This window comes from Pristis pectinata, chromosome 9 (assembly GCF_009764475.1).
Source record: "Pristis pectinata isolate sPriPec2 chromosome 9, sPriPec2.1.pri, whole genome shotgun sequence".
NCBI classification, from domain to species: Eukaryota; Metazoa; Chordata; class Chondrichthyes; order Rhinopristiformes; family Pristidae; genus Pristis; species Pristis pectinata.
In genome coordinates this window covers 60,272,653-60,300,057 of record NC_067413.1, presented here as the reverse complement: position 1 = coordinate 60,300,057, position 27,405 = coordinate 60,272,653, and the positions used below count along the sequence as shown (strand labels likewise).

The following is a 27,405-nucleotide window of genomic DNA, read 5'->3' as shown; positions in this document are numbered from 1 at the left end:
GAATAGAAGTAGAGATCATAGGTTTAGGTTGAAAGGTGAAATATTTAAGGGGAATCTGAGGGGGAACTACTTCACTCAGGGTGGTGTGAGTGTGGAATGAGCTGCCAATGCAAGTGGTGGATGTAGGTTCAATTGTAACATTTAAGAGAAGTTTGGATAGGTACATGAATGAGAGAGGTATGGAGGGCTGTGTTCCATGGCAGGTAGATGGGATGGCAGAAAACCAGGCTGGCATGGACTAGATGGGCCGAAGGGCCTGTTCCTGTGTTGTAGTGTTGTATGACTGCTTTATGCATGGGGACTCGGAACACAAGAAAATAGGAGCAGAAGTAGGCCGCCAGACTCCTCAAATCTGCCCCACAACTCAATGTGATCATAGCTGATCTATGCTGGCCTCAACTCTTTTGTACCAGTATCCCATTACCTGCAATTACTCGATCCTTCAAATATTCATGTACCTCCACTTTAAACATATCTCATGAGCTGGCCTCCACTGTTCTTAGAGGCGGAGAACTGAAATTTACAACAAAGAAGAAATTTCTACGCACCTCAGTTTTAAATGAGTGGTCTCTGATTTTATAGTTATTTCTCCTTGTTTGTGACTCTCCTGTTAATGAAAACATCTCAATGTCTGGGGTGTGAGGTCCCCTTTAGGATCTGGAGCTTGTGTGTTTGAATAAGGTCACCCCTCATTCTTCTGAAATCCAAGGAGTACAATACTTCTCTTGATGGGACAAGCCTCTCACCCCAGCAACTGGCTGGTGAATCTCCTTTGGACTGTCTCTAACATTACTATATTTTTTTTTAGGTAAGGCGACCAAAACTGTACACAGTATTCCAGGTATGGTCTCACCAACACCCTGTACAACTGTACCAAATAGCCCCATATTCCTAAACTCCATCTCCATTTGTAGTAAACACCAACGTGCTGTTGGCATTCTTAAGTACCAGTTGGATCTGCCTGCTAACTTTCTGTGATTCATGCACTAGAACACCTGGATCATTTTGAACTTCATTCACTTGCCGTTTTTCTCCATCTAGACACTAATCTGCCTTTTGATTCCTCTTGCTGAAGCACGTGACCTCTCACTTTTCCACATTAAACTCCATTTGTCAGGTTTTCACCCAGTTACTCAATCTATATATATCCTGTTGCAGAATTGCAATATCCTCATGTCGGATCCAGTTATTTTCGAATCTGCTGGTTCTTTCAGGAGTCCGGGAATGAGTTGAAAACAACATGGTGCTTCACAAAGTTTTATTGGAAAAGTGTAACACAAAGAAACCGTCACAGAGCACATGGCACTAGCTTTACTACTAGGAGATGAGCTGAGACAAAAGGAACTACAGATGAGCTGGGGGTGGGGGGGAGAGAGCGAGAGAGAGACAGGCGAGAGTGGTTATCAAAAAACGACACCCTTTATACCTGAGATAAGAGGTACTCCTTAGCTAACAATAGTCCAATCAGAAAACTTATTAGATACTTGATGGACAAACCAATAAGCTAGAAAGTGGCCATTCCTTGTGCAGCCACTAGAGGTGTATTAAACACTATACATGTTAAAAAAAACTAATTAAAACAGTCAAATCCAACACTCATTACAACCTGCCCTTTTGCCTATTTTCATATCTTTGGCAAACTTGAAAATCTTGCATTTCATTTCCCCCCCTACATGTCATAATGTAAATAGTAAACAATTGAAGGCCAAGATTTGATCCTGGGGTACTCCACTAGTTGTATCTCTCCAGCCTGAAAAGGACCACTTAATCCAACTGTTTTCTATGTGACAGCCAGTTTTCAATCCATGCTAACATACTTCCTCCATTATCTTGGGCTCTTAATTTAATCATCAGCTTCTTGTGTGGTACCTTGTCAAATGCCTTTTGGAAATCTAAATACACTACATCAACACGCTACCCTGTCAACTCTCCCGGTTACATCCTCAAAGAATTCAAACAACTTTGTCAAACATTTACCTTTCATAAAAACCAGGTTTGGTTATATTTCAGCTTTCCTAAATGATTAGCTATTTCCTCTTTTGATTATTGACTCTCACTTCTTGCTGACAATGGATGTTAAAATAATTAGCCTATGGTTTTCCACTTTCTGTCTTCCATTTTGAATGAAGGAGTCACACTGGCTGTTTTCCAATCTTCTGGTAGTCTCCTGGAATTTAGTAAGTTTTGAACATTTTCAACTTATGGGTCCATAGGTTGAAAATGTTAAAGCCACTTCCTTTAAAGCCATTGGGTCCTGGTCATTTGTCTGCCTTTTTTTCCTGTGAATTTTTCTAATATTTTATCCCTTGTAATTAAGATTTTTGCATCTTCTTTTCCCCCCTCCTCCCCCCCCCCCCCCCCCCCTCCACCCCATTATTTGAAATTAGCCCATCTCTTAGGGGTACTTGCAGTGTCCTCCATGGTGAATACTGATGCAAGGAATTGATTTAACATTCTTTGTTTCCTGTTATTAATTCACCAGCCTCATTCTCTAGATGTCCACACCCACCTTAACTGTCTTCCTATTTATCTATCCATAGAAACTCTTGCTGTTTGTTTTGATATTTTGTTTTCTCTCAGAATCAATTTTCTCTCTGTTTTTGAGTTTAGTCTTTTGCTGCTGAATCCTAAAAACTTCCTAGTCTTCTGGCCTACTACCAACCCTTGCCACTTTGTATGCCCTACTTTTCAATTTAACATAGAGATAATTATGTTATTAACCACAGATTGTGCCTCCTATGGAATCCCTCTTTCTAATTGTGATAGCTTTCTGCTGAATGTTTTTGACCAGCTGTTTGAAGATCTGCCACTGTTCATATACTGGCCTGTCTTGTAGCTTATGTTCCCAGTACACTTTGGAGAACTTCACCTTCCTACCATTATAATTGCCTTATTTAAATTGAAGATGGTGATTTTGGTCCTGTAGTATTCTTCCTTAAATTGCATTTAGAATTCTCTCATATTGTGGTACTACTTTGTAGGGGACCTTTAACCACAAGACCTCCTATTAATCCTTCCCTGATACTCGTGACCAAATCTAAAATGTCTGTTCCTGGGTAGGTTCTGTGGTATGCTGTTCTAAGAAGCAATTCCCAGATGCATTCCACAAATTATTCTATGATATGCTTGTCAGTTTGGTTCATCCAATCAATATGTAGATTAAAATTACCCATGACAATTGCAGTTCAATTCAAACATGTCTTAGCTGTTTCCCCATTTATGCTCTGCCCTATCAAGAGGTCACATTTTGGGGCCTATGGACTACTCCCACCTGTGTCTTCCTTCCCCTGCTATTCATGATTTCAACCCAAACCTATTATACATTACTATCTACTGCGTCTCTATCACAACTCAGCAATGCTCCAATACCTTCCTTGATTAACAAAACCATCTGAACTCCTGTTCCTTTTGGCCTGATCTTTTGGAACATTGTATAACCTGGAATACTAAGTGCCTAGTCCTGGTCATCCTGCAAATACATCTCCATAATGGCATTTAGATTATTCTCTTGTTGCTATCTGTGCTGCTGCTGTAAAAAGCTGATTTTCATGGCACTTATATCCTGTGTATGTATGCCTATGACAATAAACTTGAATTTGTCAACTCCTCTATCTTATTGCAAATGCTACACATGCATTCAAATAAAGACTTCAGTTTTGATTTTATTTTATAGATTTTACTAACTCTGGATTTGCTGTTTTGCATACTTTTGTGTACATTTTCTGCCCCAGCCTGATGCGCTTTGCTTGTCAAGTTGCCCCTCACTATGCTGTGCCATTGAATGAGGAAAATCAATAGTTTCCCCTTGATTTATTAGACATCCTGTTCTTGGAGCCCTCCCTCCTGCTCTTTAGTTTGAAGCCCTGCCTATAACTCTGTTTATGCTGTTCACCAGGGCACTGGTTTCGGCACAATTCAGGTGAAGCCCAATTCAACAGAACAGTTCTCTTCAGTGTCCCAAGAATTGAGGCCCATTTCTACCACACCTTGAGCAATGCACTTACCCTTTACCAATTTGCATGTGACTTGGGTAATAATCTGGACCCTTGATTTTCAATTTTCAATGCCTACATGGGCCATGACAATTGGATCCTCCCGTTCCCACTCAAAGTTCTTCTCCAGTCCAGTTATAGTTCCACTCTGAAATCCTAGATCAATCTAAAATTGCACATAGGTGGAATGTGCTGTTGTGTCGAATGTAATTTTCATTTAATACACAATTTAAATTCAATGATGAATTGTATTTATACGGTGCCTTTCAATATAGGAAATTAACTCCAAAAGGCTCGTAAGGTCATGTGGGGGAAAACAGTAGAATCAGGAGACAATATGAAGCGTGATGAAAGCTGGCTCAGTAGTAAGTTTTGGGAAATGGAGTTAAGAGCTTGGAAGGGAGTTTGATAGAGCAGGATCTGGTAAACCCTTAACTGCTGAAAGTGGAGAAGGAGCATTTGGGTGGTATTGAACACTTTATCCATGCATTGGGAGCACACATTAGCCCTGCTAAAATTACCCAACCAAGCACTCAGTCAGGTACTACTTGACCCTCTGGAAGAAGATGTGATTCCCAGGTTGGCCTCCTTGGTCAGTTCAGAGCCCACAGAACTGGATTTGGAGCAAGTCATCTTCAGTGTCAAGGGACTGCTCAAGAAGAAGAGAAAGTGAGGGGGTGAGATGTTCAAAAGCTAAGCACCCAGAGCAGTGGAGGTTTACAAGGATGTTGCCGGGACTTGAGGGACTGAGTTATGGAGAGAGGTTGAGCAGGTTGGAACTTTTTTCATTGGAGCATAGGAGAATGAGGGGTGATCGTATAGAGGTGTATAAAGTCATGAGGGACATAGGGTGAATGTGCAGTTTTTTTCCCAGAGTTGGGGAATCAAGAACTAGAGGATATAGGTTTAGGGTGAGAGGGGAAAGATTTAATAGGAACATGAGGGGTAGTTTTTTTTTCACGCAGAGAGTGATCAGTATATGGAATGAACTACCAGAGGAAGTGATTGAAGCAGTTACATTAACAAAATTTAAAAGGCACTTGTAGAGGTACATGGATAGGAAAAATTTAGAGGGGTATGTTTCAAACTTGGGCAAATGGGACTAGCTTAGATGGGAATCTTGTTTGGCACAGCCTGTTTCTGTGCTGTCTGACCTATGACCTAGAACACTGTGTACAGCTTTGGTCATGTTTAGGAAAGGATGTGTTTGCGTGATGCAGAGGAGGATCACTGAGTTGATTCCAGCAATGAAGGAGTTGACATATGTAGAAAAGTTGAGTGGGCTGGGCCTATGCTCATTGCAGAAAATAATAAAAACAAAATGAAATGTGATTTTATTGAAATGTGTAAGATTCTGAGAGGGACTGACAAAGTGAATGCTGAGAGGATATTTTCCCAAAAAAGGAAGAGGAATGGGGAACGTAATTTCAGAATAAGGAGTCTCCCATTTCAGACGGAGATAAGAAGGAATTCGCTGAGAGGAGGATCGTGAATTCTCCACCACAGAGAACTGTGAAGATAGAATCATTGAATATAGTCAAGACACAGACTGACAGACATTTCAACTACTAGGGAGTCAAGGAGTACGGTCAGAAAGTGGTAAAGAAATGTTGAGTTTGACATCAGATCAGCTATGATTTTATTGAATGGTAGAGTGGGTTCAAGGGCTCAAAGGGCTTATCCTCCTGTTTCTTTATGTTCCTGTAAGAAAGTTGAGGAGAAAGTGATCATAAGAGAAGAAGAGAGACGAGATTATGCAAATGCTGGAATGGAGCAACACGCACAAAGTGCTGGAGGAACTCAGCAGGTCAGGCAGCATCTATGGAGGGAAATAAACAGTTGACGTTTCGGGTCGAGACCCTTCATCGATTTTTTTTTTCTGGCTTCTGCCCTCTTCCTTTCCAGTCCTGGTGAAGGGTCTCGACCCAAAATGTCGACTGTTTATTTCCCTCCGTAGGTGCCACCCACTCTGCTGAGTTCCTCCAGCATTTTGTGTGTGTTGCATAAGACTAGAGGAGATTAGAGTTGGGGAAGAAATAAAAATAGATGTAACTCCAAAATATAAGCTGTTGAACAGGATCATTGCTTAAATAAGGATGGGCCAAGCAGGATTTGGTTGCGCTATAGAATAGGGATGACTAAGGTTTGAAAGGGCTAAAGGTTGGAGAGGATGGAAGATTGATTAGTGGATAGAAAATGAGCAGTTTTTGAGTTGTAAAGGAAATGGAGTTGGAATCTCATTTCAATAAGGAACGGAATGCTGTGGTTGTGAACAATTTCAGGCATTTTCCAAGGAAGGGTGAAGACAGCAGTTTTAGTTTTATCATTGAAAAGCTGGAGGAAGTTGTTTTTCCATTTACAGGAGGCATGGATCAAGGTGGCAAAGATAAGATAGTTGGGCAAACATGGTGGATTTAAAAGAAAATAAATCATAGGGAGGTTGAGCATGCTTGTGATTGACATTTATATGGAAACTGAAACCTTGGCTCTAACTCAAGGAGGCGTCAAGTCATTGAGTAAAAGGAGGAACCCAGGAACGAATCCTTAGGGTGCTGGTGCGAGAACAAACTCCCAAAAGCATTGGTGCATAGGCAGGAGCAAATAATATTACTGATTTTAATTATGTTCATGGAACTAATAAAATCCAGCCCCATTAGAGTTGGATGGTGGTGAAGAAAAATGTGATTGGCCGCAGAGATTGACAATCAATATTACATCATGCTCACAGTTGGAAAAAGCTGATAATCCTAACTTGGATTAGTGCTAATTTGGTATTGTGGGAAAGGTAGAAATTAGATTCCTGAACTCAGCCAGGAGAATGGAGCAAATGTTGATTTTTTTTTAGACCTGGGTTAATGGCTGTTGATTTGAAACTGAGGGAGTATTGCATTTGCACGTCTGCCCAATATTTGAATCAGAAAGGGAATCTGCTATTTACTTGTAGTAAAATTTGAGACAGGTCTTACAGAGGAATTGAGTTTGGTGAAAATGATTTATAGGACATGAGCACTATTGGAAGGCCGGCAGTTATTGGAAGTAAAATATGGGGAGGTTTGGCTTGGTGAGAGAAAGCAGCTGAATGGTTCTCTTTCAGTGACGCTAGTTTGGGCACAAATCCATGAAAAGTTTGCATTTAGTAGAAGCAACCCAGAAGAGGAGGTGATTAGTAGATGGCAAAAGATGTGTAAGGTTGTATTTGCCAGTCTGAATTTGCTTTGTAATGGTGCCAGTCTGGTGACATGAATGCACTGTAGTCAGCTTCTAAACTGCTTAAGTAAAAAAGTTGGGAATGCCAAAAAAAAGCCTCGGCCCAAGATTAGCTCCAACTATTTTTGTGCCTCCTCTAAACCCTAAGGAGCAGAAAAACACTCATAAGACTTCAACTTTGTATATATGTTTTCACACACATTCTATCAACAGAAGCAGTTGATGTCCACATCGACTGTACTTCAAGAATATCTGTGCTGGCTATACAGCAATTTAGGATGTCCTGAGGTTATGAAAAGTGCAACATAAATGCAAGACTTTTTCTTTGAAATAATGAACACTGAGTTCCCTACCTAGCACTAGTGTGGGATCACTGTCATAAGGATTGCAGTAGTTCAATGTAAAGGCTCATTCCTGCGATTAGGTATAGTTAAAACAGGACCATTAATGTAGAATGTTTGCATGGAAGAAGGTAAAATATACAATATAAATGACAAATGGGAATATTTTGGAACAGATTTCACAAGACAAAGGAGCAGAAGTAGGCCATTCGGCCCATCGAGTCTGCTCCATGAGCTAAACTAATACTATTTCTATTTAGCCCCAGTTTCCGGCCTTATCCCCATATCCCTTGATACCTTGACTAATTAGATACCTATCAATCTCCTCCTTAAATGCCCCCAATGATTGGGCCTCCACAGCTGTACGTGGCAAAGAATTCCATAATTTCACTACCCTCTGGCTAAAGAAATTTCTCCTCATTTCTCTTTTAAACTGGTACCCTCTAATTCTAAGATTGTGCCCTCTAGTCCTGGACTCACCCACCAGGGGAAAACGGCTTAACCACATCTACTCTGTCCAGTCCTTTCAACATTCTAAATGTTTCTATGAGGTCTGTCCAAGTGCCGACATACGCTCATCATAAGTAAGCCCCTTCATTCCGGGAATCATCCTCGTAAATCTTTTCTGAACCCTCTCCAACATCAGTACATCCTTCCTAAGGTACGGGGCCCAAAACTTCACACAGTACTCCAAATGAGGCCTCACCAGTGCGCCATAGAGCCTCATCAACACTTCCTTACTTTTATACCTTATACATCTCGAAATGAATGCTAACATAGCTTTCACTTCCTTTACCGCCGATCCAACCTGGTGGTTAACCTTTAGGGTATCCTGCACAAGTACCCCCAAATCCCCTTGTACTTCTGTACTTTGAAATTTCTCCCCATCTAGATAATAATATGCCCGTTTATTTTTCCAAAGTGTACAACGGCACATTTCTCAACATTGAATCTCATCTGCCATTTCTTTGCCCATTCTCCTAAACTATCTAAGCCTTTCTGCAACCTTCCTATTTCTTCAGTACTCCCTACTCCTCCACCTATCTTGGTGTCATCTGCAAACTTAGCCACAAAGCCATTTAATCCATCATCCAAATCATTAATGTACAAAGTAAAAAGAAACGGCCCCAACACCGACCCCTACGGACCACCACTAGTAACCGGTAGCCAACCAGAACAGGATCCCTTTATTCCCACCCTTTGCTTTCTGCCTACCAGCCAATGCTCCACCCATTTCAATATTATACCTGTAATTCCATGAGCTCTCATCTTATTAATCAGCCCCTTGTGCAGCACCTTGTCGAAGGCCTTTTGAAAGTCTAAATACACAACATCCACAGCCTCTCCCTTGTCCACCCTACCTGAGATTTCCTCAAAAAACTCCAATAGGTTGGTCAGGCAGGATCTTCCCTTCACGAAACCATGCTGGCTTGGGCCTATCTTGTCTTGCACCTCTAGGTATTCCATGACCTCATCCTTGAGGATCAATTCCAATAACTTTTCCACCATCGATGTCAGACTAATAAGTCTGTAATTTCCTTTATGCTGCCTCCCACCCTTGTTATACAGCAGAACTACATTTGCAACCTTCCAGTCCTCCGGAACTATGCCGGAGTCTATCAATTCCTGGAAAATTATCACCAATGCCTCCGCAATCTCTGAAGCTGTCTCCTTCAGAACCCGGGGGTGCACCTCATCCGGTCCAGGAGACTTATCTGTCTTTAGTCCACTTAGCTTCCCGAGCACCTTCTCTCTAGTAATCTTAACTGAATTCAGTTCTATTCCCTGAGACCCCTGACTATCCAGTATATTGCTGATGTCCTCCACAGTGAAGACTGATGCAAAATACTCATTTAGTTCCTCTGCCATCTCTTTATTATCCATTATAATCTCTCCCGCACCGTTTTCAATTGGTCCTATATCAACCCGGGTCTCTCTTTTACTCTTCATATATTTAAAAAAACTCCTGGTATCTTTTTGAATGTTATCTGCCAACTTCCTTTCATAATTCATCTTTTCTTTCCTAATGACCTTCTTAGTTTCTTCCTGTAAATTTTTAAAAGTTTCCCAGACTTCTGTTTTCCCACTAATTTTTGCTTCCTTGTATGCCCTCCCTTTTGCTTTTATTTTAGCCTTCACCTCTCTCATTATCCACATTTGTGCCATTTTTCCATTCATAACCTTTTTTTCTTGGAATATATCTATCCTGCATTTTCCTTATTTCTTGTAGAAATTCCATCCATTTCTGCTGTGCCATCCCTTCAGCTAGCTTACTTTTCCAATCAATTTGGGCCAGTTTGTCTCTCATGCCACTGTAATTTCCTTTGTTTCGCTGAAATATTGACACAGCTGATATCAGCTTCTCCTTTCCAAATGTGAAACTGAACTCAATCATATTGTGATCGCTAGTTCCTAATGGTTCCTTTACTTTAGTTCCCTAATCACCTCTGGTTGGTTACACAGCACCCAATCCAAAACAGCCGATCCCCTGTTGGGCTCGTCAACAAATTGCTCCAAAAAGCCATCCCATAGACACTCCACAAACTCACTCTCTTGAGATCCACTGCCTTCCTGGCTTTCCCAATCCACCTTCATGTTTAAAATCCCCCATAATTATCTTGACGTTGTCTCTCTGACACACTTTTTCTATTTCTAGCTGTAACTTATAGTCCACATCCTGGGTGCTGTTAGGGGGCCTATATATAACTGCTATTATTGTCCTTTTACCCTTGCCATTTCTTAGCTCCACCCATAAGGATTCCACTTCTTCTGACCCTATGTCCCTTCTTTCTATTGATTTTATATCATTACTAACCATCTGGGCCACACCACTCCCTCTGCCTACCTGCCTATCTTTCCTATACACTGTGTACCCCTGGACATTTAGTTCCCACTCACAGCCTTCCTTAAGCCATGATTCGGTGATTGCCACAATGTCATTTTTTTTAATCTGTAGCTGTGCCTCTAGGTCATCCACCTTATTTCTAATGCTACATGCATTTAAATATAGTACATTTAGACCAGTATCCGCTGCTGATTTTGCTGTATTTCTATTGTTCAGCAAATTATCCTGTCTTTTCACCTGCCTGTCCTCCTTTCCGTCTTCACTGCACACTGTCTCCTATATACCTCTTCCTCTATCCTAATATCCTGGTTTCCTTCCCCCTGCCAAATTGGTTTAAACCCTCCCCAACAGCTATATTAAACATTCCTGCCACGATATTGGACCCCTTGGAGTTCAGGTGTAACCCCTCCTTTGTGAATAGGTCGTACCTCTCCCAAAAAAGGTCCCAATGATCCAAAAATTTGAAGCCCTGCCCCCTGCACCAGTCACTCAGCCATGCATTCAACTGCTAGATCTTTCTATTCTTACTTCCATTAGCATGTGGCACAGGTAGTAATCCTGCTTCTCAACCTTCTTCCTACCTCCTTGTAATCTTCCTTCAGGACCTCCTCTCTTTTTCTACCTATGTCATTGGTACCTACATGTACCAAGACTTCTGGCTGATCACCCTCTCCCCTCAGAATATTCTGGACCTGGTCCAAGACATCCCGTACCCTGGCACCAGGGAGGCAACACACCATCCGGGTACTGTTGTCAGGTTCGCAGAATCTTATCTGTTCTCCTCACTATAGAATCCCCAATGACCACTGCATTTCTCCTTGTCCACTGGACCACAGCACCAGGTGCGGTGCCAAACTCCTGTTTGCCATGGTCTTCCTCTGTCAGGTTATCCTCTCCAACAGAATCTAAAATGAGATACCGATTTTTGAGGGGGACTGCCACAGAGGTACTCTCAACAAGTTTCTGTCTATCTCCTCCTCACTCTCCCTAGTCAGCCGAAGGTCATCGAGCTGCAGTTCCAGGTCCCTGACACGATCCCTGAGGAGCCGCATCTCACTGCACTTTGTGCAGATGTAGTCCTCGGGGAGGCTGGTAGCCTCCCAGGGTCCCCACATCTGGCACTCCAAACATAACACTAATCCCAGATGCATACTGCTACTGTTGTGGCACTGTCTAATGCAACTACAATAAATAAACTGGTAAATTACCCCCTCTCTATAAATCTCACCTCTTACCAATGGGCTCGACTAAGCCCATTGAGCCAAAGCCCCTCTCACTCCGCTGCCCGCTGGATATGACAGCCTTCTTTTTAAACTGCTCGCACACTACCGAGTGACGTCACGCACCTGTGCAGTCATTCCCCGCTATCCTCGAATGCTAAGGAAAATAAAAATTATCACTTGTTAGTCTTTGGCTCTCTCCACTCCCTCGCCCCTCGCTGCCAATCAGAAACTCCGAAGATATTCCTGCAACTTTTAAACTACTCGCATGCTACCGAGTGATGTCAATCAAAATTGTCAGATGAGCAGAGTGAGCCCCCGAAAGCTGCATTCTCTCTAGGTCATTGGTGACTTTCTGTGAATGAATCACCCCATGATTTCCATCTCCGTGAGTGAAGGAGTATGTTCTAATATTGGGGAAAATTACACATGGTAGGCTTTCAAAAATAGCAATATGATGAAGGCCAGTTAAACTTTGTTGACACTGGTTGAAGGATTAATATTGACTAGGGTAATTCCCCTCCCTTATTTGAAATACAACCTTGGGATCTTGTGCATTTTCCTGAAGCTACACCTCTGACACTGCAGCTCTCTATCACTGCTGTGCGGAAGTGTCAGCTTGAAGAGCACAAGTTTTTGGAGTAGGATTTGAAACCCCAATCCTTGTGAGCACACAAGTGAGTGTTGTCAACTGAGCCATCATCTGCAAACATTCGGTTCTCTGTCACATTAATAAAGGTGCTGGAACAACTTGTGATAGAATATTTTAAGAATATCTTTCCCTGGTTATGCAGCTCTGGGAGCTCTACATTCCTCTGTCTAGTTTTTAGAAGTTGGTATGAGCTTTGTTAAAGATTTATAGCATTCATTTTAATTATAATTTCTCTGCCTATGCATCATTTTGTAGTTTACTAGCATTATGGTGCATTTAAAATGACTTTTTAAGTTGTCTAAACTGTTGCAATACGTTATTAAAATTACCTTTCAAAATCATCCTAAAAGTTCCATGTTACAAATTATACCTCCAATGTCATGTGACACTTGTGTGACACCTTTCATATGTCCTCTAATTTGAGGCTAAATCTTTCTAGTTACGGTATAGTTTCCAGCACCAACACTTCAGAGTCATTAATAAGGCACAAATGGATAGTTTACAGAAGCAGTTATTTTTTGAACCATTACATGTAGCTTACAAACTTCTGATTTTATTTCTTAAAACAAAAACATATTGCATTTAAGGATACTTAGCTTTGAGAAAAATAATATTTTAATCTAAATGATTCCAAAGTTCTAAGAAAAATTTCAGTGCACTCTAGTTAGACCTATTATTTGATTTTCATGGCAAAAATATGGCTGGTTTTTAAATAAGAGTCAGAGTCGTACAGTACAGAAATGGCTCTTAGGCCCACCACATCTGTTCCGACCTTTTTGCCCATCAACACTAATCCCACTTGCCTGCATTTGGTCCGCATCCTTCAGAGCCTTGCCTATTTAAGTGCCTGTCTAAATGTCTCAAACAAATGGTGATTGTATCTGACACCACCACCTTCACTGGCAGTAAGTTCCAAGTATCAGCCACTCTTTTCCCTCTAAGCTCCTTTAAAATTCCTTATTCTTTGGTACTCCCTCTTGTTCTATCTTCTGATTTATCGTATTGCACAATCTAGTGCCACTGTGAGGTTAATTCCAGGTATACTTACCACTGTGTGAAATAGTTAAATCTGATAACACTTGTATATTAGTGCATAACAACAGGGTAGGTTCATAAGCTGGGCATTTTATTATTTTTAGTTTGTAATGATTATTATAGGAAGTGGAACAAAATGTTTAAAATGTGCACTGTGCGTTAATTAACAATATTTTATTAAGATTTCTTAACGCTTGTCTGTAATGCACTGAATTGTTTCGGGGACATACCAGTTAATATGACGAAGAATACATCACCTTCCACCATAAGGTGCCTTAAGTATTTTGTTTATCAGCGATGATGCATGACTGGCTGCCCTGCCAGATAGTGCTGGGAAGAATGATTGTTCAGCAGATTATGTTCTTTACTTGTATTGCATCTATTTCAATGGAAGTACTGGGCCAGCTGTTAACAATGCGGACAAGAAAGATTAAAGTTCACTGATTACAGAGGATTACGGGAACTTTAACACAATAAGTTAACGAGTGCAAAGCGTGTAGTGGCAAGTGGTTGGTGTAGTGTTTGATTTTATTTCATGTTCTTTCTGATTCACCTTAACAATTACAGGAAATTAATGATTAGGTAACATTTGTTTCCTTGCATTGAGGGGCTAATTAAGTTGATACCCATGCTGGACATGGTGCATCTTGTATGTGATGAGATTTGACAGGACCAGTGAAAATCTAGGAGCAGTGTTCTGCCCAAGCTGTTGACAGTTGCTTATATGCACTTAATTACTTTTGACATTTCTAATATCCAGTAACTTAATTTTGAAATCAACAAAACAGATGACATAACAAAGTTGTTCCATGATTAATTAATTATTGGTAGCAAAGCTTTAATTTTCTAGTGGCCAAAGAGAATAAGATAGAATGTGTGTTTTTCCTAAAATACGATCTTGAGTATTTTTAAATTTTTCTTCATCGTGAAAAATGCAGCCAATGTTGTAACTTACAATTGTACCTATTTGTAAATTTTTAATGGCTAACTCAATGCAATCTGTGCTGTTTAGTTTGCAGGGCAGCAGATGGCAGATTGTGTGACTAAAGTTGAACTAACCATCAGCTGTGAGAACTTGTTGGATAAAGATGTTACTTCCAAATCAGATCCATTATGTGCACTACTCATTAATGTTAGTGGAAATCAGTGGGTTGAAGTAAGTAGTTTTATTTGGCTAGATGATGTTATTTTGCAATCATGCAAGAATAAGTTAGAGCAATTGCATCTTTTCATTTAGTTGAAGAACATTTGCTAACTTATTTCATTGATTTGCCTTCCCTCTTGTTTCTTTGTCCTCTTCCTTGTGGAATATAATTATTTTCAAATGTAGTAAATCAGGCCAATTAGCTTCCAGTAAAACTCAGTTTCCATAATGAACCTCATCAACAATCCTCCCTAGTTTTCTTTCAGTACTGTGTTTTTAAACTAAGATTGAATATAACTTGCTTGGAAAACTAATAGAAATTGAAGATGGGTCTGTGGCCCTGACCGTCTGCACACTATGTATTCAGAAGTGTTGCTGTACTGTTTGATGCATATGTTATATTTTTCATGCCTGTCCTTAATAATTTGAATTTACAAAAAGTGTACTCTTTTCTGGTTTGGCACTGGAATTAGTATTACTTTTGCTGTTCAATTTTTGGAGAAATTAGACACTTTTGTGTCACATTAGATGTGTCACATCTAAAATGGTACTTAAAGAGTGAAAGCATGAAACAGCAATGTCAATTAGCCTAGGTGCTTTGTATTTCATATCCACATGCTGTTGGGCAGTGCACATTTGGTCTAGAATAGGGGGTTAGCATGTCTTGTATTTGTTCATTTTACTCTAGTGGATTTCATAAGACAATTTTATTTTTTTCTCTAGATTGATCGGACAGAGAGAGTTAAAAACTGTCTCACTCCAAAGTTTGCAAAGAAGTTCCTGATTGATTACTACTTTGAGCAAGTTCAGAAACTGAAGTTTGGAATTTATGATATTGACAACAAAACCATAGATTTAAGCGATGATGATTTCTTGGGGGAACTAGAATGCACTCTAGGACAGGTAAATATGAATAAAGCTTTCATTATTTGTATTTGTCACTGTAGAAATATCCCTAAGGTATTATTCAATGCTGAATTAAGAAAGCTATTTGCAAAAGCTATTATCTTGCTTAATTTAAAAAAAATGGCTTGAAGAGAATTGCCTTTTTTTGAACAGTATGCAGAGTATTACAGTTTCAACCATGAAAGCCTTTTATAATATGTGTATTGAAGAAGTTATTCTTTTATAACTATCGGTATGTAACCATCACTTTTTTGACCAGTCAAGATCCTGATGCATCATACACTGAAGTTAAAATGAAGTGAAATTTTTGACTGGGTTAGACACTACAATTGGACAGTTGAATGAAGGTGCTCAGATGCACTTCAGTCCTAGTTTTGTTGGGTTCATAACTTCAAATATCTGTTTAAAAATTCTGATGTCCAGATTTATAAAGGATACTGCTGATTTTAAGTTTTTCACACTGGAATTACAGTTTCCATGTCAATGTGAGTTTATTGTCATCCGCACATGCATGAGGTACAAGTACGATGAAAACTTGCTTACAGCAGCAGCACAGGTGCATTAGGTTCAGATAACATACGGAATATAAATTATACAAGATGTTGAAGAAAGAGAGGGGAAAAAAAGGCTGTGCAAAAATGATACATTAGTGCAAAAAAAAGTCACAATCAGTAGTGCAACAGGTGGTCCATTGTGTTCCACTCCTGAGGTTAGGATTAGGGTTGTGCAGGTTGGTTCAAGAACCTGATGGCTGTAGGAAAGTAGCTGTTCCTGAACCTGGTAGTGTGGGACTTCAGGCTTCTGTACCTCCTGCCTGACAATAGCAATGAGGTGATAGCATAACCTAGATGGTGGGGATCCTTGATGATAAGTGCCGCTGTCTTGAGGCAGCACCTCCTGTAGATACCATCAGTGGTGTGGAGGGCTGTGCCACTACCCTCTTATTGCGGCACCACTGAACCAGATGTTCCATCTCACTCCTGTATGCTGATTCTCCACCACCCATGATTTGGCCAACAACAGTGGTGCTGTTGGCGTTAGATGGTAATGGAGCTGTGCTTAGGCACACATTTGTGGGTGTAAAGAGAATAGAATGGGGCGTTAAGCACGCAGCCTTGAGGTGCACCTTTGTTGATAATCACTGAGGACGAGATGTGGGGGAAACAATACAATTACAGCATAGAAATTGTCTATTTAATTTCTTCTTATTAAAAGAGATTGTAGTGAAAATTTGTGTGTGGATGAAGGATTTTTGATACAGATATGCAAGTTACTTTTCTGTTTGTCCACTAAGTTAGAATATGGAACTTTGAAACCTCTGACTGCATCAATACCTAATGCCAGCTGCCAATTTCTAAATTGCAAGTAAAATTTACTGCTTGTAGACTGTTTTTCTTGTAGTTATTAAATTTCATCAAAAGCTTATCTTGTCACTTGCTTGTAATTTTATTTGTTTGCTTTATGTTGTTGCTATTTGTTTTGTTCTGCATTCTCTCCCAAGAATGCAGTATGTGGGGAAACAGGATCTTCGCTGAGCTATTGTTAAGGCTTCCTATTTGTTTAATTTGCAGAAATCCATAAGTATTCCGAGTTTAAGGATAATTGGCATTCTCCTAGTCACATTTGTGGTTGCTACTTCACTTGGAAACTGAGTATTTACAATTGGTCTATTTTGACAGATTGTCTCCAGCAGAAAACTGACCAGACCCCTCTTGCTGAAAAATAGAAGCCCAGCAGGAAGAGGAACAATCACGGTACAGGCTTGTTTCATTTTTAGAGATTTATGTTGGTAAAAGCATCAAAAGTGGACACTTAATTGGATCAGTTGAAAACTTAATAAGCATTTAATTAGATCAATTAAATATTGATGTGAATGTTCTCTTTTTCTCCATGTTATCTTTCTTTCTCTGGAGAAACGTAGTCCTATTCTGAAGTCTTCAAATGTCCTACCCAGGCAACTAATTTCGCTTCAGATGGTTACTTTTCCATGCTGTCACTAACTCTTGTTTTATTACAAGGGCCTTGTATTTGGACTTTGTCAAAGGTTCTGAAACAACAAGAATGACCTGACTTCTTTCTGGTCCACTGCAATTATTTGCAGGCTGTAGCAGTGTTATTTTCTCTTTCAAATCTGCTGTATTTTGGGTCTAGTCATTTTGGCACAGGGTATTTGCCTAACATTCCTTGTCACCTTGAATATAGGCTGGCCTGAAATTTTGAGGCACTACTCTTAACTTCCACTTCAATATTATAAATTAATTGATTTCCATTCTATTTATTTTTAAGATCTATGCTGAGGAAGTAAAAGACAACAGAGTAGTAAATTTTGAAGCCCAAGCACGGAAACTAGATAATAAGGTAGGTATTTTGTATAACGCTGAAAATACAAATTGGCTTGATCATTTTTTTAAAAAAAGCATTGGTTTGAGATCCTCATTAGCTCTGGCCAGTGAACACTTTTTATTTGTCATTTTTTCTTGTATATTAATAGTTTTATCGTTTTTGCATTTTATCTTTCTATTTTATGTAACACTAAAGTAGGATTTGTACAGTTATTGCTCACATTTCCTATCTGGAAATAATGTCTCTTCTGATTTTACTACCCTTGATGGTGATCAGGATTTCTTTGGGAAGTCAGATCCTTACCTAGAGTTCTACAAACAGACCGAGGATGGAAAATGGCAAATGGTTCATAGAACAGAGGTAAGAATCAGAACCTGAGGAGCTGGTGACATCTTTACTGTGCTTAATGGGCATACTGTCAAAACAAACTATCTGCTAAGTTGTTCCCTTCAAATACATGTTGACTGGGGAACTGTATAGACAACATCTTTTTGAAGAATGAACAAGGCAGTCCTTGACCTACATCTAAAACAGATTAGATGTTTGCACATGTATTTAAGAGGTCTACCATTTATTTCTAGTGCTTGTTGAAACATTGAGGTAAAAGCTCCAGAATAACTTCTCTAAGTTTCTCATCACTGTTTTTTACAATCCAGAGACCTGAACACCAACCTGTTCATGATATCTCAATTGTCCTGTACACCCTTACTCCTAGGATCTGTATTTTTTTTCACCTTATCTGATTTATACCAAATTGTGTTGAACACGGTTGCACTTAACCCATGCAAAATGTGTAAAGAATTATGCTTACTTCAGATTAATTTGCACTGAAAAGACACCAACCAAGTGCTAACTCTATCTTTTTGTGTGCATGTGGTCTATTCCGGATAACTCCAGGCCAGTTTCATATTAAAGTTGCACAACAACTTCATCAGAAAAGAGGAAATGTAAATATAGAAAAGTAAACTGGATAATGGGATTAATGACAAAGTTCAACTTGTGCATTACGCCATTTATACCAATGTTGGAACTTTGCGTGCAATACTGTGCACCCTCTTTTAAGTAGGGTGCATCACAGATTTACAAAACAGATAACCTGAATAAGAGATTAGGACCATGAAGAACAAGGTAGTGTAGTGGCTGCTACCATGAAGCGAAAGCAAGACACTAGTCGATGAGCTGCAGAACAAAACTGATTTATTTTCCCGCCTTGTGCGGGACTTTTAAGAGGAACAGTTCCTGTCCACCGAAAACGGAACTGACGTATGCGTTACGTCATCAAACTTTTCCTGTGCACGGGTTCTCCCCGTCGCTTGGGGAAGACGAAGGCCCAGCATCATCTTGGGCCTCGCTGCTCCAATGACGCGCGACCCGACCGCCGAGCCTGTTCACTTGCTCGGACGGTGAGTTGCTACACAACAACCCACCCACTGCCCCCCCCCCCCCCCCCCCAGAACCGGCGATACGGTCCCCAAGGTTCACAGGCTGTGCTAGCCATTGCTTAGGAGGTTGGCCTCTGCATCATAGTGTTGTTGTAGATCTAAATGGGCCGGTTTGAGGCGGTCCATCGTGAAGACCTCTTCCTTGCCCCCATTGTCCAAAATAAAGGTGGACCCATTATTCCTGATGACCCGGAACGGCCCCTCATATGGTCATTGCAACGGTGCCAGGGGTGTGCCCCTGCGAACGAAAATGAACTTACAGTCTTGCAGTTCCTTGGGCTCACAGGATGGGGCTGGACCATGCCGCGAAGTGGGAATCGGTGCCAAGCTGCCGAGCCTCTCACGCAGTCTTTCTAGGACTGCCGTGGGTTGTTCCTCTTGGCCCCGAAGGGCAGGTATGAAATCCCCTGGAACGACCGGGGTGCACCGTACACGAGTTCAGCTGACGAAGCACGGAGATCTTCCTTGGGGGCAGTGCGTATGCTGAGCAGGACCCAAGGCAGTTCGTCGACCCAGTTAGGACCTTTCAGGCAGGCCATCAGGGCTGATTTCAGATGGCGGTGGAAACGTTCCACCAACCCACTTGATTGAGGGTGGTAGGCTGTGGTGGTGTGCAGCTTTGTCCCTAGCATGTTCACTAATACAGACCAGAGGCTGGAGGTAAACTGGGCGCCCCTGTCTGAAGTGATGTGGGCCGGAACACCAAAATGCGAGATCCAAGTTGTGAGCAGCGTCCAGGCGCAGGAATCAGTCGTGATGTCAGATAGAGGGGTTGCCTCTGGCCACCTCGTGAACTGGTCCTCTTGAAACTGGCAGAGGACCAACGAGGTCAACGTGGATGTGGTCGAACCTTCTAAGGGTAGGCTCGAACTGCTGTGGCGGGACCTTGGTGTGTTGTTGGATTTTTGATATCTGGCAGTGCGGACAAGTCCTGGCCCACTCACTGACCTGGTTGTGCAGGCCATGCCAGACAAACTTGCTGGTGACCAGTCGGACAGTTGATCTGATGGACGGGTGTGCCAACCCGTGTACCAAGTCGAAAACGCGTTTCTGCCAGGCTGCAGGAACTATAGGGCAGGGCTGACCTGTTGCGATGTTGCAAAGGAGGATCTGCTGACCTGGACCGACTAAGAAATCTTGGAGCTGCAGGCCCGAGACTGCAGTTCTGTAGCTGGGCAGCTCGTCGTCGGCTTGCTGTGCATCAGCCAGGGCCGTGTAGTCTACACCCAGGGACAGGCTGTGGATGGTCAGTCTGGAAAGCGCGTCGGCAACGACATTGTCCTTTCCGGAGACATGTTGGATATCCGTTGTGAATTCGGAAATGTAGGACAAATGTCACTGCTGACGAGCTGACCAGGGATCGGAGACCTTGGAGAAGGTGAAGGACAAAGGCTTATGGTCAGTGAAAGCAGTGAGAGGCCTGCTTTCTAAAAAAAAAAGTACCGGAAATGCCAGACCGCCGGGTACAGTGCTAGAAGTTCCCGATCAAAAGCGCTGTATTTCAGTTCGGGTGGTCTAAGGTGCCTGCTGAAAAATGCCAAGGGTTGCCAACGGCCTTCGATTAGTTGTTCCAGTACTCCTCCAACCATGGTGTTGGATGCGTCCACCGTGAGGGCGGTTGGGACGTCTGTCCTAGGGTGTACCAGCATCGCGGCATCTGGCAGGGTGTCCTTGGCCTTAACGAAGGCAGCCGCGGCCTCGTCATTCCAGGCGATATCCTTGCCCTTGCTGGACATCAGCGAGAACAAAGGGTGCATGATACAGGCTGCTGCAGGGATGAACTGATGGTAAAAGTTGACCATCCCCAGGAATTCTTGCAGGCCTTTGACCGTGTTGGGACGGGCAAAATGGCAGATAGCGTCTACCTTGGTGGGTAGGGGTGTTGCTCCTTCGCTGCTGATTCTGTGGCCAAGGAAATCGATAGAGTTGAGTCCGAATTTGCACTTGGCCGGGTTGATAGTGAGGCCAAAATCACAGAGACGGGAGTACAGTTGGCGAAGGTGGGAAAGGTGTTCTTGGCAGTCACAGCTGGCGATTAGTATGTCATCTAAGTAAACACAAAGTCCAGGTCACGGCCTACGGCGTCCATCAGCCGCTGGAAAGTCTGCACGGTGTTCTTAAGGCCGAACGGCATTCGAAGGAATTCGAAGAGGCTGAATGGAGTGATAAGTGCAGTTTTGGGGATGTCGTCAGGGTGGACCGGGATTTGGTGGTATCCCCAGAGGAGGTCCACCTTGGAGAAGATGTGGGCCCCGTGTAGGTTCACCACGAAGTCCTGGATGTGAGGGACAGGGTAGCAGTCCGGGGTGGTGTCGTCATTCAGCCTGCGGTGGCTTTGGGGACCATGTGCAGGGGGAAGGCCCAGGGGCTGTCTGACCTGCAAATGATCCCCTGCTCCTCCATGCGGCAGAACTCTTCCTTTGCCGGGTGGAGCTTGTCTGGAGGTAGTCATCGTGCTTGGGCATGAAGGGGTGGCCCTGTGGTAATGATGTGATGCCGCGCCTTGTGTTTGGGCATCGAATTTGTAAACTGAGGTGCCAAAACCGATGGGAACTCGGCTAGGAGCTTGGTGAACTCGTTGCCAGACATGGAAACGGAGTCCAGGCGCGGGGCTGGTAGGCTGGCTTCTCCCAGAGAGTAGGTCAACTAACAGGTTGTGGGCCCGGAGGAAATTGGCTCCCAGGAGCGGCTGGGTGACGGCGGTAAAGTTCCAGGTAAAATGGCTGTCGTCGAATTGTAATTGGATTGTACGGGTACTGGAAGTCCATATCATCGTGCCGTTTGCAGATTTGAGGGCGAGTCCCTGTTGCCTGCTGCGAGTGTCATGGCCGGTCGGAGGCAAAACACTGACCTCTGCTCCAGTATCGATGAGGAAACGATGCCTGGACTGCTTGTCCCAAACGAATAGGAGGCTGTGTTGGCGGCCAGCCGCCGTAGCCATCAGCGGCAGCTGGCCCCGGCGTTTCCCTGAAGCTTGCAGGGTGGGCAGTATCGACGGGCCTCCATGCCCCACGTCTGATGGTAGAAACACAGCTGGTCACCAGTGTCGTCGTCTGTGTTCCTGGGGTGTGGTTGCTCGGTTGCTGGGACTGGCTTAGGTAGGCATTGGGCCCGCGGTCTGGCGATTTGGCCGATGAACAACCCGCTCTCGTGTTTGGCCTTCCACAGGACATCTGCCCGGACGGCTACCTCAAGTGGGTTGCTGAAATCGGCGTTGGCCAACAACAGGTGAATGTTGTCGGGTAGTTGTTCGAGGAAGGCCTGTTCGAACATCAGGCAGGGCTTGTGTCCCTCAGCCAAGCCCAGCATCTTGTTCATCAGGGCCAATGGGGATCTGCCCCCCCAGGCCATCAAGATGAAGCAGGCGGGCGGCACGCTCACGATGGGAGAGGCCGAAGGTCTGAAATAAGAAGGTCTTTGGAAGCCGGGTACTTGCCTTCCTCTGGAGGGGACTGGATGAAGTCTCCGACCTGGGCGCCTGTCTCCTGGTCCAGAGAGCTGACCACGTGGTAGTACTTTGTGGAGTCGGTGGTGAACTGCCGAAGTTGGAATTGTGCTTCGGCCTGGTCGAACCAGACACGGGGCCGAAGCATCCAAAAGGTGGGCAGCTTGAGTGCCACTGCGTTGGCTGCTGCATTGTCATCCATTGTGTGGGTCCAAAATCCGTTTGGACCGTCGGGGTCACCAATGTAGCGGCTGCTACCGCGATGCAGAAGTAAGACACTAGTCGATGAGCTGCAGAACAAAACTGATTTATTTTCCCGCCTTGTACGGGCCTTTTAAGAGGAACGGTTCCCGCCCACCGAAAATGGAAATGACGTATGCGCTACATCATCAAACTTTTCCCGCGGGCGGGTTCTCCCCATCGCTCAGGGAAGACTAAGGCCCAGCACCATCTTGGGCCTCGCTGCTCCGACGATGCGCGACCTGACTGCCGAGCCGGTTCACTTGTTCGGACAGTGAGTCGCTACAGTAGTATATTTTGCAAACAATTAGGGTCCTGTAGCTTTTTGAAAAAAATTTATCAAAGGCTTTAACTAGGACTTTTGAAAAGATAATTAGTGAAAGATTTATTGTGGATGATTGGAAATAAGGGACATTAAGAACCTTATGTGGAGGAGAGTTAAATAAATATTTTCATGTAGAAGTCAATTAGATTCTAGGCCCTGTATTCCATTGCCAGGCATAATGTTCTTCAGAACTTTATTGTAAAACTGACTGTTGAAACTGATTAGGTACTTAACTGTGTGTATCAGAAAGGTTGGCAAATTGGTTCTGAGTTCTGCATGTACATGATGCACTTGCATTCAGAGGAGCCTGGACACATGCATTGATGTCCAATAGCATCCAACACACATTTTTGAATACCACTTTGGAAAATTTCAGTTGTGCACAAGTTCCCACAGACATTGCAGACAGCTTCTGCAGAAGCTGATATTCACAATGATCTAAGCCTGTTTTGGCTGGGCTTGAAAGGGAACCTGGCTGATCAGATCCAAGGACGTGGCATCAGGCACTTCAGACTGCCTACAGGTAGGTCCCCTATAAGATGTGTACTTGTCTCTTGCTATGGATCTCCCTTGTCCACCCCATCACACTATCCCAGTTTCATCAACACCCCAAATTTTGTGGTTTTCCCTTCAATTTTTATAATGTTTTTGGTCTTCTAAGATTCAAAACTTTAATCAGAATGTTATGTTACTAATGTAAACCTTACTTTAATTTTCAGGTAATAAAGAATAACCTAAATCCAAGTTGGAAACCTTTTAAAATCCCTTTGCGGTCTCTGTGCAATGGTGATTTTCAGAGGAATATCAAGGTAAATTTCTATTTACCTACATAGATGCAGAAATGACAATTTTCTCAATCTTTTCACAATGCTTGTTTTTAAAATGATTATCAAGGAAGTATTTTTATAACCATCAATGTCATCTGTATTGAAAATATTGACTATAAAGAGCAAATACATTCTGTTTGCGGTGAATAAATAAAGCCAGGCAGCAGATGTATTGTCCTTGTTTATAGTTGTTGTACAAACAAACAGCAAAAACCAGAAGCCCATGGTGTAGGAATTTTTATGATCTAACAATTTATGACAATAAGAGTGGTTGATTTGAGCCTATTTGTCATGTACTTCCATTGGTACTTGCCTTTCCTATGTTTAAGCAAAATCTTCCTGTGTTAAAGCATAATTCTCCTGAATTTATCATCTAATTGCTTATCTCATGTAAAGGATGATGATGCCTTCGAATATGTCAATTTATACAGGATCCAAGTCTTGATAACACTTCATGACCAATTAGCAGAAAGTAATTTGCTGGGAATTAGTCACTGGTGCTAGATGTGCTACATGGAATACATTTTGGATGTAGAGTACAACTGGTTGAAACTGCTGCATAGCATGTTTGGTGCTACTGACTGAGAATGAACTTGTAGGCAATTTTTTAAATTCATATTTATAGTCTTCATATTTAAGTCTTCATATTTTTGGTTACATCAAAAATGCCAGCTGTTTGCTGGTTTCTGCTATTTCTCATTGATCGTGTGCAAATCTACTCAGTTGTTCTCTGCTTCTAGCATAGATTTTCTGAGTGAATTACTTATGGTCCAAAATGCTCCAGTCAACGAAGGATGGTAATATGCTGGGAAATGTTGAATCCTTCAGCAACAATGGACGCTAGCAATCACAGATTAAGAACAGCAGAGTTCAAAAATATGAAGTGCCAATTTATGCAGTTTGCAACAAAACTAAATTTAATCTTTTGCAGGTGGACTGCTATGACTATGATAATGATGGATCACATGACCTAATTGGTGTATTTGAGACAAATATGACAAAACTACAAGGAGCATCCTACAGCTCACCAGTAGGTTTTACATTGGAAATGCATCTCAGAAACTGTATTTGACCATGGTCTCGTAATGTTTGTGACATTCTTGAGTCTGTTGTCTCTATACATGTCTCTTAGCCTTTCAGCATTTCTATCTCATTGCTTACTGTAGCACAGATTTCATTAGAAAGCAACTAATTATTTGCATCAAACGTTTTCTATGTGTTTTACATTCTAAATATTTAATGTTATTCTTTCCTTGCTTTCCTATTTGATTTGTTATTAACTCTCCTGTATTTATGAATTCTGGTGCTGGGCTCTCCCATGTGTGACAGTCTTGCATATATTTTGTATTAACCACTCAATGACAATGATCTCACTCTTCTGAGTGTTGATACTTCCCTTTATTAGAAACTATCCAGTAGTTATGGTGGTTTGTTTGTTTCTGATGTTCATTTGAAATCTAAAGTACACTGTTTCTCTAGTTACTTTTAAAGTACCTTAAACCTTGAACTTTCCAATTTTTGCATACTCACTGGAAAGCCTCATTCATTGAGAAGTTACAATGAGTGTTGCATCTAATTTCTTTTGCATGAGCTCTGTTTTCAGATTGTAAGATTCCCATTGGATGCAGATAGTTCTTCCACATGTTTATGTTCAGTCTCCTAACTATATTTTGGTAATATCTGAAATTTTGCAAATGTTTTTAAAATGTTAAGAACACCTGTACCAACTTTAAGTTTCTGCTGATAGCTTTTGCAGTTTAGCTTGTATTGTAGTTTATTAAAGAAAAATTGTAAAATGGTTAATTCTAGTTATATAATTCATAACTAACCTGCCTCTATGACCAGACTTTTGATCACCTGCCCTAACATCTTGTTACTCAGTTTCCTAAACACACTTTTTCTTCCCTTTCACTTTTTAAGTTCCTTATTTCTTTCCTTTTCTAAATTTTGGATAGTCTTTTCTGTGGCTTCTGTGACTCATTGCCAAATTTTGTTTGATTTCTATTGAAGCACCTATGGAGTCTTCACTGTATTAGAGTTTGAAGAGAAAAATGTTGCAGGATATTGCAACATTCCTTACCTGAAGCTAGTATTTGCTACTTGCACCCAGCAATGCTTTTGCTTACCAATCACCAATACAATTAGATTGGCTATCTGTACTGTTGACTTTTGTTTCATGATTGCAGTGATGATTTTAAACTTCCACACTTGAGGATTAAGTCATTGTATTTAGTCTTTCAGTTATTTAATTTTCCTCTTGTTTTCCTGCAGGTGGAGTTTGAGTGCATTAATCCTAAGAAGAAACAGAAAAAGAGAGGTTACAAAAACTCGGGAATTGTGAGTTTTAAATTATGCCAGGTAAGAAACATTGGCTTCTTTTGGATTTTTGAGGAAGGACTTCATCCTTACAAATAGAGTAATTTGCTTGTAAACCCCCCCCTCGACTCCCTCCCCTCTCACCCCTACCTCTTCTGGGTCTTTTGTGTCTTTCTCTTCAAGTCCTTTACCCTCTTCCCCACCCACCCAGCCCTCACTGTGTGATTTTGTTAATTTATTCTTGGAGGGAAAGGCGGGAAAGAAAGGAAGGTAAGGAATTTAAAAAAAAAAGGGGGACAAGGGAGCAGAGAGAAGGAACATATTAAGACAATGGATTGAGATCCCCTTTTCCACTTGGTCCCCTTGCTGGCAAATGGGATTAGAATAGTTTTTTTTTCTCTCTCTTTTTTTCCCACCCCATTTCTTTTTCCCTTTTCCTTGGAGCAGACTCGATGGGCCGAATGGCCTGCTTCTGCTCCCTTATCTTGTGATCTTGTAATGCCTGGATATCTGCTTCTCAGAAGGACAGTCTGTAGTTTGCTGAGATTCCTTTAAGCACTAAATTTAGTTCCAGCTAATAGACGCAACTGGGATTCTGCTATTGCTCAGTTGGGTACTGCTCCTGCTAACTTGTTTGGGACATTGCTTGGCTAAACCTTTACCTGAGAGTTCCACTGCCATCACATTCTGCCCTGTTAATGTCCTGAGGCTCTGGCCTATCCAACACCGGCTTCCACCTTGTATTATAACTACCACTTCATTCCTTCCCACTTTATTGCTTTTATCAGCTATTGGATTTAGTCTCCTACTGATCTTCCAGAATGACTCAAGAAATCAGAAGATATTGCGAGCTTTGAAAGCAGATTTTAAAGCTTATTTTCCAGTTCACTATTGGGACAATCTTTTAGATTTTGTTTTCCCACAGCTAGATGTTTGTAATGGGAATTGGAAGTATCATATAGGGAAAGCACAGAAGGTTTCCCGTCTCCAAATGCAAGAGTTTCCTTTCCTCATTTTCATGCCAGGGTTGAACTGGCACCAAGTTTATAAACTAATTATTCTGTTTTAGTTGACATTTTAGAAGGTTAGAAGTTTGGTGCTATGATCTGGAAGAACAAGTTGGGA

The 27,405-nt window shown here is 41.9% G+C and overlaps 1 protein-coding gene across 3 annotated transcripts in view; it reads left to right on the top strand.

The window, feature by feature from the left end:
* LOC127574684 (copine-3-like) overlaps positions 1–27,405 on the top strand; it is a 43,963-nt gene that overhangs the window by 4,313 nt on the left and 12,245 nt on the right. For 2 of the 3 annotated variants that reach the window (XM_052023946.1, XM_052023943.1), the window contains exons 2-9: positions 14,305–14,448; positions 15,160–15,339; positions 17,022–17,096; positions 17,629–17,700; positions 17,962–18,045; positions 23,857–23,946; positions 24,896–24,994; positions 26,236–26,322. In XM_052023946.1, coding sequence (XP_051879906.1) covers positions 14,320–14,448; positions 15,160–15,339; positions 17,022–17,096; positions 17,629–17,700; positions 17,962–18,045; positions 23,857–23,946; positions 24,896–24,994; positions 26,236–26,322 — 816 coding nt within the window. In that variant the 5' untranslated portion in view covers positions 14,305–14,319. Of the gene's footprint in view, positions 1–808; positions 842–14,304; positions 14,449–15,159; positions 15,340–17,021; positions 17,097–17,628; positions 17,701–17,961; positions 18,046–23,856; positions 23,947–24,895; positions 24,995–26,235; positions 26,323–27,405 lie in introns of all 3 variants that reach the window. The other variant, XM_052023947.1, reaches the window with a different exon arrangement.